General features: G+C 40.2%; 1 protein-coding gene across 1 annotated transcript in view; it reads right to left on the bottom strand.

The window, feature by feature from the left end:
* The window catches only part of PSTPIP1 (proline-serine-threonine phosphatase interacting protein 1), a 55,564-nt gene extending 52,734 nt beyond the window's left edge, over positions 1-2,830 (bottom strand). Inside the window, exon 1 of the mRNA XM_026856131.1 lies at positions 2,574-2,830. Within this exon, the coding sequence (XP_026711932.1) occupies positions 2,574-2,606 (33 nt within the window). The 5' untranslated portion in view covers positions 2,607-2,830. The remainder of the gene's footprint in view (positions 1-2,573) is intronic.
* Positions 2,831-12,721: the final 9,891 nt, after the last annotated feature.

A 12,721-nucleotide genomic window follows, 5' to 3' on the forward strand; every position in this document is an offset into this window, starting at 1 on the left:
TCAAACCCTATTTGTATTTTCATCTCACTAATATTTCCAAAAAGTATTTTCAGATAATAGAAAACTTCTGCTAAGAAGCACATTTTAGTGGAGGCTTTAAGCAACTTTGTCTTAAACTATTAAGGAGTGCGTGGAGGATATAAAACCAAAAGTTGTAATTTAAAAATATACTGGGTTTAGCCCAGGCCATGCTACAAAGAAAATAATAATAATAAAAAAAAAGCACAACTGGGAAACTTTTAGTATAGTACTATCACTGCTACATTTAATAAGGGAAAAGAGAGATTAAGTCACTGCTACTTTTGATAGGGGGAAAAGAGAGTTTAAAACATATGCCTGTTAAGAGCATTTTCCTGAAAGACAGCACACCCTGTTCTTACCAAGTTTGAGGAACTTTGGGAAGGAATGAATGGTGCTCTTTCTCCGCTAGTTGAGGAAGATCTGCTGCTCTTAGGGTTTCTTTACATTTTTTACATTGCAATAGGTACTAAAGAAACTTCTGCCTATCCAAAACTTTACTGATGATAAGAGCAGGGAGTTGTTGCTTAGGGTATACCTCGTCAGGGTGAGTTACAGCAGGGGTGCAGCGGTGTCCTTAGGTAGGTCTTAGAGACCAGGGATCTGTACTGAGTGATCTTCTGTGGTGCAAATATACTTTTTAGTTTTTAATCATAAAGACAGTTTCCATTCAAGGTACAAATCGAATAAAGGAGATAATTGCTCACTGAAGCAAACCGAGCAAATGCTTTTCCCTCTCCCTAATGGGCATAACAGAACCTTAAGAATGCAAAAATAATTGCTGATCTTGTGATTTGGAGGGCAAGCTGTACTCTTTTGCTGCATTGTGCAATATCCTGTAAATTTTCATTTTAAAAGACTGATTGTTCCACAGCTAAAGCTACCGTCCTTCATCTGGATGTATTTCTGCCATGTTAATCAAGCCTCAGCGATGCAATGTTTCCAGCCAAACAATATTAAAAATGAAGATGCTTTCCTTTAAGGAGGGTGTTAGCTTCAAAGCTAAGCAAGGATTACAGTCATGTTAACATGACTAAGCTCAGGGGAGAAGTTTAGGGAAGAAGAACCATAAAGAACTGGCCTGGCCAGATTCTCAGCGGACATTAATCACCCCAACCCTGCTCCAGACTGTGGAGTGTGCCTGATTTATTCACACTAAAGACCAAGACCCTGAAAAGTAAACGTACTAAATGTACCAGCTCTAAAAGTCAGATTGCATATTTTCAACAGAAGTTCAGAAATGCAAAAGCTGAAGCTCCCAGGGTAGCACTGGCTTGCAGTTCTGTCCTGCCCCATGCACTGGACTGTGCAGTTAGTAGATGTACAAAAGAGGAGAGGCATGAAGAATCTCATGTAGGTGTGGTCTGGCACAGTTAGGGTTCACATCAAAATAAACTTTTGTATTTCCTCATTACTTTTTTTTTTTTTTTTTTTTAACTGTTCAAGTCTGGTACTGGAGTGGGGGTGGGGAGGGCTTCCTGGAAGTGCCAGGATGAAGGTGGTTCACTGAAACATGTTCTTGCATCTGCCCTTCTATTTCATACCAAGAGAGGGTTTACCCTGAAGGGTGGGTGGATAGAAAGAAATCACAAACTGCAAATACGCCATGAAGGGGCTGTTCTACTTGGCCTGATAGGAAAATAGCGGGAAGAATTCATATGCCCTCATGTCTTTCTTTAAATCAAACCTAGATGCTGAAAGACATGACTGCCCGGGCAAGAGGCAACCATGCAACATCCTGTTTACCCAACTTTGCAACATTACAGTTTTATCGTTTTGTTTTTTTCCTTAAAACCTCTACTCCAGAAGCAATTGCAAGAGAACCTCAGATCACCCTTGAGACAGAAATGACTCGGGTCTTTTTACCTTGTAACTGCAGAAAAACAACAGACACCAAAACATTCTTCAACCAAAAGTCGAATAAGAAGAATGGAGCATATCTACCTGCTTTAGTATTCACTGATTTTAAGGCAGTTGCCAATGTTCGGGCTTAGTTCTTTAGTGCCACTGCTATTTTTTTCTACCTGTGCTGCTGTGTGACTCCTGGGCACCTACAAGGCGTGCATGCCCTTCTGCACCTAAAGGCAGGCACGGACTCTGTAGGTGGCTGAGCAACAGCATTTTGCAGGCAGCCAGCTGGCTTTGCTCTACAAGCAAACAGGAGAATTCAGACTGTAATTAGTAACAATTCACCTGCTCAGGGGAGCCACTCCTAAAACTGAGGACACACAGCAAGCAAGTGCTCACAGGACTGGGAGACCAACCAGTGTCCCTTTCAAAAGCGGTTTCTGGACCTAGCACAGGAACTGGGAATGTCAGTTGTTTAATGTGGATTGGATATAATTCTTTACAATGTCTTCTTCTGCCTCGGATCAAACACACTACTAAACAGCACAGTTTTGCTTGAAGACAACTTTGCTTTTTTACTAATCTCAATTTAGAAGACAGAACAGGATTAAATTTGTATGAAACTATATATAGAACTAAGCTGTATTTTAGAAGATTTTTAAATACAGACATGATGAATATAGGAAACATAGGAAATGCTCACTTACCCAAAATGCATCTTTAAACTGCAGCTGTGTCATTATTATTGCTCTGCGGAGGTAGAGGAATCCTTCAACAAGTTCGTTCTCAGATGAGACCAGCAGCAGGCACAGCACTGAGCTTTGCTGCTGTAGCCCAGCCAAAGCTGAAAGTGAAGCACATCCACAGACCTGTCTCTTCTGAAGTCAATCTTGTGAAAAACAGCATTGGGCAGTTTCAGGCAGCTCAGCCTAATGACCTATGGCTGTGAAGGGTCGGAGGGGAAAAAAACTCTTGCTCACACATAGAGACACGCACACACTCAGCACCCAAACCTCAAACCTGTTTCTCTTCTGGTAAGCAGTTAATATTGAAATGAGGAAGCAATGAGATGTCAAATGATGTCAGGCTGCTCCTTGCCATGTATGCATGCAGGCGGCTGGGGAACAAGACAAAATCAAAACCAAAAGAGAGGGAAAAAAAAAAAGAAAGTTCAGTGATATGATTTGATCAGCTACAGGAGGAGAGAGAACAATTAAAATGCAAAGGAAACCAGCACAATACAAAGAGAAAAGCTATGGAGGAAATTAGAGTCAAACTATCATATAATGCTGTGGTCTTACAAAAATTAAAAAAAAAAAAAAAAAAAAAAAAAAAAAAAAAAAAAAAAAAAAAAAAAAAAAAGCAAAAGAAATGTATGTGCCACACTTCTCCAGTGTCTTCTAGGGCTGGCAGAGGCCCATGTATTTGTACTTGGGAAGTGTAGCTCAAAGTTGCATCTGCAACTGAAAAGGCTTTTCAAGACTCTGGTTAAATTAAGAACAGGGTAAAGTGTGCAGGTGTCTGCATGCTTTGAGATACCTCTATGTCTATATAGAGAAAATTTCTGATTTGCATGCCCTCATGTAAATGTTTATATGAATAAGAAAGACACGTGAAATTTAGAAGTAAAAATCTAAAATCCAAACTCTTGAAAAAACTTGTGATAAGAGCCTTGAGTTTATTAACACCAGGACCTGAAGTGAAACTTCACAGACACCTGACCTGGCAGTGTTCCCAGCACCACACCCAGCACACTGCTGACAGCCAGCATTTCCGATGGCTCCTTAAATAAACTAAACAAGCTGTTACAAGGCTGCTGCAAATAACTGCTAGTAAGGTAATATGTCTGACACTTCCATGAAACCCTCTTCAAATACCTGCCCTGCAAGTGTGGATGCCTCTGTTCACCTCCTTAGGATGTTTTAAGGATTCAGTGTTTTTAAACACTCACTGGCATTTTCAGAAGACAGGAAAAAACAAAAGGAAAAAAATTCTGCCATGGTTGCTTATGAAAAACTGTGTCCTTCCACACCAAGAACACACCAGGACTTAGCCATACCTAATTAACGCTGCTCCTGATGTCTGGGTGTTGCTTTATTCTTGCTGCCCCTGCAGCACCAGCAGGTGATTTAGTGGTGAGTATGTCTCACAACTTCACTGAGCTCCAGCGGGGCACAGAGATCTGCTCAGAGGTGTGCAGCGGTTGGTGGTTAGAGGTATCAGTAGTCACTCCATAAGCAATTTGTAGCTGGCATTTTAGAGAAGTGGCAAGTTTCCTTCCTGGTCTGCGGCGGGCGGAGGAAGCAAGCAGCCGATTCAATGTGAATGATAGAGCAAGCTTCAACTTTATTGAAGGAAATCACACCTTATATAAGCACTCTACAATACACTACTTGTAACTCTATTGGATACATTAAAAAACCTACATTATAATATCTCAGCCATTGGATACATCGAAAAGGTCACATTGTAATATCCCAGCCCCTTGTGGCATTTCTGGTATGCATAAACATCTTTCTTGCTTTGAACCCGTTTCCCTCCCAGAGCTGTTTTTTCCTCACCCCCAAGGTCATAATGCGCCCCAACTTATCTCTTTGTTCTCACAACAGTCCCTGTTAGCATCACTGAGCCTTGAATCTCCTTCCTTATTAGTATAACTGTACCCTGGGTTTTTTCCTCTGTTTACCTCAGGTGGCTGTGACCGACTTCTGCAGGGAGCTATGGCCTTGCTCTCTGCAAGCTGTTCTCCAACACTGGTCAACTCAGGAAGACAGGGAATGTGCAGAGAGTTTGAGAGGGAAAATGAAATGCAAGCAAAGAAGGGCAAAAGAGTTTGCAGGGCCAGAGGTGTGAAACTGCTTTGATTGTCATGAGCAGCTGGAAAAAAAGCATCATTGTGTGAGGGAGAAGAAGGAGAAATGTGAGGATTCACTTGCAGAGGGTGCTGAGGAGGAATGAGTTAAGCTTTCTTCCAGAGGGGAAAATTCCCTGAAAAAAACGTATTTTGAGGGCATGGCCAGTAGTCATAATACTTATCTGTAAGCAGAAAAAAAAATATTTTAAAGAATGTTTCATCTCAGTCTTTCTAAAACTAAATGTTTCCTCTTTTCCAAATTACAGCTTTGTTTTGAAATGGATAGTTTTGCTGCTGTTGGGGCTCATAGAAGTGCAGTGAGTGCATTTTGGCCCTCCAACTACTCCAACTACTTTCTCATTAGTTTGGCCTCCAACCAAAAAGCCAATTGTTTGATTGAATCTCATGCTGAGCTCGGTGCCTTTGTCTGTCCCACCCAGCAGTACTGGTGTCGCCCAGTCACCTCCCTCAGGAGCAGCCGGGGATGCCTCTCTAGATACCATACTCATGGGCAGTTAGCTGTGAGCTCTGGATGAGTTTCTCTCTCACCATCGGCTGCAGAAGATCCTAGACCAACAGTGTTCCTACTTGAAGTATTTTGATGAGCTGTCGGAAATTATCTGGAGTGAGTCGTAGCCCCTGGCTCTGATGAAGCAGAGCTGTCAGGCAGACACTTCATTTGGAGCCGTCACTGCTCACACATCCCAGCGTTGCTGGATTATGTCCAGAGGATGCTGTGCCTTGCAGGGGTAGTCAGGCTTTGCAGGGCTCTGGAAGAGGGAGAAAATTATCTCAATTTTTCAGCTGAAGAAACTGAGATGTATAGCAAACAGTTCTGGCAAATCTGTCAGTGCTAGAGGTGAAAGCATGGGAGGGGGTTAGTGGGATGCTGATGAGGGAGTCCTCTCCAGGTGGCGGTGCTTCGCAGCTGCCGAGGTGCAAGCAGTGCGTCACCAGCCAGCCATGCCTGCACCAGGCACAGAACCCGTAACCCAGGCGGCTTGTTTCCTCTGTGTGCGGCAGCACCACCTCCGCTTTGCCAAGGTGTAAAACTTTATCTCTGCAGCTGGTAAATAGCTCTCTGCAGAGCCTTGGGTGTACCTCCCCGCTGCACTGGCTGCGACTGGGCTCAAGAAAACTGCTGTAGGATTATCTTCCTTTTCTCCCATAAACCAAAGCACCAAAGAATACCTCAAGAGTGGGCATCTACCAAATTTATACTGAGCCAGTCGACTATAACTGTTGGTTTTTAGGATGCAATTTCTTCTTGTAAGCTTATATCATTTAGCAGAGCTTGAAATAGCATCCAGAAATAGCAGGTCCCAATAGCTGTCTTAAAAGACTTAAAACCTCCTGACTGGTCCAGAAACTCATCTTTGTCCCTTTCCCAATCAAATGTATCAGGATAGCCTTGCAAGTCTTCTGTAAAACTCATATGATGAATGCTGCACTGGGAGAAGAAATCTTCCTAAACCCATCCTCTAAATAGGAACAAGACAACATAGCACCTAGTTCTTAAATGATGTATTTTATGATTGGGTTAATAATTGGATGTGAGGGGACTGAGTTGTACAAAGTCTGGAAAGGCTGAGCCTGGGAGGGAGCTCTGCGGGGCTAAGGGAAGGGGGGCAAATCAATGAACCTCACTATGCTACTCACTACTATAATGCCATCTGCTGTAACCACCTTGAACTTAATGAAATTTTCCCCTACAAAATAGTTATATGGATACATTTGTACGAAACAGAAGCATTTTTAGTGGGCAAGGGGTTTAGAGTATTGTCACTGTAGTGAGTGGCACTATGGTGGCAATGACAAGTAATCAGCCACTCGTTTGTTCATTTGGTTACTGACAGGATGGATGCTTTGGAAACCTGCAGAGCCTTCTCCTTCCTCACCCTTTTAACAAGGCTTTTCATCTAATCTTTGCATACAGCTCCACTCAGAAATTCAGAGGTGCAAATAACAAGCCTTTAAGTGGAACGCTTCCCCAACAGCCAGCGCACTGCTGCTCTGAAAGGTTAAAAATCAAGTTTTCTGTTTGATAAGGCCAAGAATCAATCTCCAGGCCATTGTATTGGCAGGTTTTTTTCCAGTAATTACATTGTTTGGCAACAGAAGGTACCATTTGAATCCATTCTGTAGTGGAAAATGATGAAAAGTCAGATTTTTTTTTTAAAAAAGTTCATATTAAACCCCCTCAAATTTAGACATGCATCTGAATGAAAGTTTCATTTAATTTTTAACTATATACTGCTTTGAGCAAAGCTTTTTAGTGGGGAGTTGGGTGGCAGGTTTGGACCTGACAGTAGTTAAAATATGAAAATAGCTTCTATAAACAGGGTTGTGCTCAACTGGGTCTTCAAGCAAAACATTCTTCACAGTTAATGTTTCTGATGGAGTAGACAGGAAACCTTTTAGTCTACATAGAAACAGGACAAGGGAGTCTACAAAAAATATTAAGGCAGTATATAAAGAGATGCTGAATACTCAGATGATTCAGGTATTAAACTGGTTGTATTTTCCAAACCTCCTCAGGTATATTGTGGTCCTTTGGAATCATTGTGAAATGAAAATGAAAAATAGAAGGCACTTCTGCAATCCTTCAAATCCTCTATAACAATTACATCTAAGAGATACAGCTTCACAATTGCCATAATATAGCCATGTTCAAAATTTAAACAGTCCAGCCTCTGGTGTCTTATTGAGTCCTAAAGCCCAGAGACACCAACAGCAATGAAACCACTTCCAGAGGAAAACCACAGCTAAAATAGACAAGCATTTTAGCTGGTTACCTGCGCCTGCCGTTTCTATTTCCATACAGATGACTATCCGAATTTCAATGCGAGAAATGTTAGGGGCTTTCAAATTATCCACAATTGTGCCAATTTAAAAATTTTTAAATCACCTTGCCTTCTGTGAGGAGCCAATCTCTGTTCCCATGGAAACAGAAACGGCAGCCTGCGAGCATCCGGCTTGATTTGTTACAACTCCTCTGAACCCATCTATGGTTGCGAGCTGAAAGCTGATTCATTATGCTCCAGACCCGACCACATCAGCCCTGCTCGGCTCTGAAACACGCTCCCTCTCCTTCTTTTAGAAAGAACTATTGGAACATCCATCCAAAAGCACTGTTTCACAGTGCAAGACAGTCCTGCTGGCATTGTGCTTCAGGAAAATTGACAACTAACATAAAGATTAATTGCATAGACTATGTTCTTAACAAATATCTATCATTTCATAGCGGTTTACAATAGAGGCCTTCACTGAAAGATGGATCCAGTCCCTGACGTTTTACCCAAGAGGAAGATAATCATAGTCTTTGCCATCATTATGAAGAATATGAATGGATTTCCTCTATGATTAACATCATGTTACTATATCCTCAAAAAAAATATCACTGTTTGGTATCACAAAAGTGTGCAGTCTTGTCATGCTTGATACATATTTAAACATGGCTAGCTACCATGCTTACCCCTGAAAGGGTTCCAAAGATAAAAAAAGGTGAAGAGAAACTGTGGGAAAGTGCAATGTTATGGGAGGCTCGATTAACATAACTGGTGGTTCTTTGGAGAGAAGTATAACCACTTTGTGAAAGAGAAAATTAAAAGATTTGGGTTTCTATCTCCCCTTCTTGTCAGAACTTCAGGTACCTGCAGGAAGATGCTTTTCATTTCTGACATCTTTTGTATGTTTTACCAATACATCTGCTTTCTCCATCCCATTAGTTCAAAGGAAATGACTATTCATTTGCAAGTACTGCATATTCATTAGCTAAGTAGGCAGTGCTTGCAGTGCTGAAGAGGTTTCCACTTCTCAGAAAGGACTTTGAATACTGCAATTATGGGAAGAAAGCAAGGTATGTGTTCTACAGACTTATGCTTCCACTTTTTTTTTTTTTTTTTGTCTGAGGCAATGCAATCACTGCGTGAAATCTGTCAATGGCTTTGCATTTGCAAAGACACTGCTATGTTTTGTGAGAAATTGTGGCATTTGTAGTCAATCTCAAACCATTGGACCTTTGTCCAAAATACACCATCCAGCAGGTTGGTCTCTGTACAAAATGTCCCTTCTTTACTAATACAGTGAGTTGTTTAGCATCTTGGGAGGAACAGTTTAGATTCTTTGAGCATATTTTAGCAAATATTCTGCCTATTTGCTCATTTAGAAACATCATCAATTGTTTTATGATTTTTTTTATGAGTAGAAATGCAAAACTGTAGCAAGTCAACAATGAACATCTGAAAGATCTTTTCAAAATTTTTTAAAAAGCAAAACTTTTCTAGGTAAATTATTTGCATGTTTATTATTGTAAACAGTGGGAAATATTGAAGGGTAGTTGTTTTAATTTCCAGACAATACATAACTTACACAGTTCAGACAACATGATCAAAGATGGGTCACGTTGCCCAGTACCTTTTTGAGCACTGACTATCTCCCAGGTGGCAATTCTTCCACCACCTCTCTGGGCCCATTTCATGCTTAAGCAGCACTACTGTGAAATTTTCATCCAGTCAGAATTTCCCTTGCTGGAACTTGTGACTGTTGCTTCTTGTCATTTCGTAGTGCACCTCTGAGAAGTCTGGCTTGTTTATACCAGTAGAGCAATTCTGCTTGTTCTGTCAGCCAGCCACTTCCCTGGAGATGAGCTGTGCTTTTGCTAAGGTTTGTTTTTGTAGATACTAATTCTAAGAGCTGCTTCATGTTCTGGAAAACTTTGCAAATCTAAGCTCCGTAATATTGGTACTTTATCTACTTGTCATATTATTCTCCCTTTGCCCTGTTCACATGACATTTTTACATGCAATGTTTGTCTAGAAATCAAATTTTGCTAGATCCTTGATTTTATAAATGGGTTTTGAAATAAGCAGAGGAATTTTGTTCTCTTCACTGTGTCTAGCTAGTATTTGTTCCTCTGAAAGTCTCTCTCAGACATTGTCCAAAGAATCATCCTAATGCATATTCCTATAGAACTGGGGACTGCCCCTGGATTAGAGATTTTGAGGATGAGAATGTGATTACCTTGCCAACAAGAATGTTGAGACTCTTTCTCTTAGAGACATGAGTGGTTAATATATGGAGACAAAGTGCTTTTACCAGCTTTAATATCTGAATCGGCAATATTCTGCACATGCTGCTTACAAAGTGAGATCAGACATCACAGGCCAGAGACCCAGTACAATGTGCTAAAGTAGGACACCTCTTCACCCCAAACCACGTGTATTGACAAAGAAAGTGTGATGCTTGACCTTCACCATCTTTCTTTTTATTCTTCCTCTAAGTCAAAGCTAAGGTTTCAATTCTGCGTTTGATATTTTTAGGTTTTTCAGACTGGCTGTTTTGAGCTGTTTCAGATGACCATAAACTGTGCTCATAAAACTTCTGCAGGTAGAAGTTTTCCAGTTGGATTGAATAAAGTCTCATTACTCAAAAGCGCATTCTGGGATGGAATGCAGCATTAGCTGAATCTGCTCTTGCTTTCTAAAATATCCCTACAACCTGTTTTTGTCTCTTTGGTGAGGTTTGTGGTTGGCCAGAAAAATGAGAAAAGAATCAAAGTTCCAATAGTGGTGGGACAGACAGGAACACACAGCCTGCAAGAGTATTATACCCCGAAGAAACCAGGCACAAACACTCCCTTAGTTTTTCCAGTCTGTCTTCTTGACTATCCCAGTAATCTCTGATGTGTATGTTGCTGGAGGAGGCATAGATCTGTGTAAAGAACAGAATTCTTTCTAAGTCCCTAAGAGGTGTATTTGATGTGTAGGATACCATGGGTGGAGGCTCTTTCAAAACAAAGCATGAGTTTTACATGACAGACCAGCACAAGACACAGTCCTTTGCTCCAAAACGTCTTCATGGGTGAGCACATGTGGTTATAGCTCTGGTTTGGATGTTGTGGAAAACCTTCTGTAGAACCTGGCAGAGGGGAGGGAGCCATCAGACACTGCTCTCGGCCTTCACCAAACAGAGAAGCTCTGAATGTTCTATGAAGAATAGGGCTGACAGGGAACATAAAAGCGAGGCTAACTTGGGTTACTTTGTGTGTGACTTTCGAGGCTCTGGTAGTCCCAGATTCAGTACCAGTCATTCCTTCTACAAATATATGAAATAAATTATGCTGCACTGCAGTGCTGAAAATCTCTCCTCTAATTAAAACTAGTTTCTATTTGATTTTTATCTACAGTGAAACTGTTGCAAGTTCTAAGAGATACTTTGGTTCATTGCAGTTTTTCTCAGTATAGTTAACAAATGCTAGGTAAGGGAATCTGTCAGTGCATAACCCTGAAAATACTGGAGCTACTCTCCCGTAGAGTATTTGGACAGGCATCACTGAATTAAGTGGTGGATTGCCAATCTGGGCAGCCTAAACACTAGACTGAACTACCAAAAACCACAAATCTTTCTCAGATTGTGAAAGCAGAAGCCTAATTTTAAAAACATTATCAGAAATCAAAATAAATCCACATTAATTTACTCTAGGAATTTCAGAAACATTCAACAAAATACATTCTTATTAAAGGATAGAGCTTAGCTCTTCCCTAAATCCACATTTCAGTTACCTTAACAATGATACTGCTTCCTTTTGAAGTACTAGTTTCTGTGGCCATAAAATTACATTAACAGCTGCAAAGTGACAAAAGCTGTAGTTCCATCTTACAGTGAACTAAGCTCTAATAACACCTAACATGATTTGCTTACAGAAATATTAAAATAAGTAATAAATTGGATGTTTGGCACAGACTCTGAGATGTAGATTGTATAAATGCTATGCTGTTTAGTGTTTCACTGGTCTTGCTATACCTCTTCTTATTCTTGGCTTATGCACTTACTGCAATCCAGCAAGTGACTTGGAGGCAAGTCACAGAGCAAGGGACAGCAGCATCCTTCCAAAGGCACTCTTTTCTTGTTTTGGAAGCTGAAACTTTCATGCTAATGACAGTATTTTTAACACCGAATATGCAGCAGCATGTCATTAAGACTACTTTAAAAATGCCATCAATAACAAGTGGGCAACTTTGGGTATATTTCAAACCAGCAAAGATGACAACAACTGTTTTAATACTCCTGGACACACCGGATTTAATTAGACTTTACTTTTTTTAAAGCAGTTCCCACCACCAACGTGGCAATAGCTGCACTCAACATTCCAAGAACTGAAATAAATGTCTACAGGTAGGAAAAACCCCAACCACTAAAACTGAAAAAAACATTCTGAGTTTCTATCATTATGACATCTAAAAACTTACAGTGAAAGTATATGTAGTTTTGTTATTAATCAAAAGCACTACCCTTCTAATGGTGATACTTCAACACTTATGTTGGAAGGAATTTCCTGTTTGTTCTGAGAGTAATTAAGAGATGATATACTGGGAAAAAAAAGGCAGAATGTGTTGCTTGATTCAATAAAAACAGTTGAGAGGAAGGAAAACATTACTCAAGAACACTGCAGCAGCATTGCAGGAGTTAGTTATCTAGGAATTAAAGAACCCCTGATATACTCTACATCATTTGTTCTGTGAGGCTTTGTCTTTGTTTGGAATACTCAGCTAATTTCTGTGACTTTCTAGGAGATAAAAAGCAAATATATGTACTTCCCTAAGTTGAATCTGTTGTGCCATTAACCTCTCAGGCTATTTCAAATAATCACATAATGGGACAGTACTCATTTTTATGAATGGTAATTGTGGAGCTTTCAACCAAAGTTAACTTCTACAGGTTACTACTACAAATATTATTTAATGTCTTGATGCTTTAGAGTTCCATATATCACAAATAAAAAAATGCACCACAATTTGCAAACTTGTCCAGAAAATGCTAAATGTGTGTGTTGCTTTTTAAAAAAATCTTCTTTAGCATCTAGATGAGATGATGTGTCTTTGCTTTATAAAAGCTAAGAATGTTGCCACTGTACATTATGTACATTGTCTATATTGTTCACCTTTCAAGAAGCTGCTATGGGTGACCCACAGTAAGTAACAAATGGACAAAACAAAGAAA

The sequence above is a fragment of the Athene cunicularia genome, assembly GCF_003259725.1.
Source record: "Athene cunicularia isolate RWA chromosome 10 unlocalized genomic scaffold, athCun1 chr10_part1, whole genome shotgun sequence".
Classification (NCBI taxonomy): domain Eukaryota; kingdom Metazoa; phylum Chordata; class Aves; order Strigiformes; family Strigidae; genus Athene; species Athene cunicularia.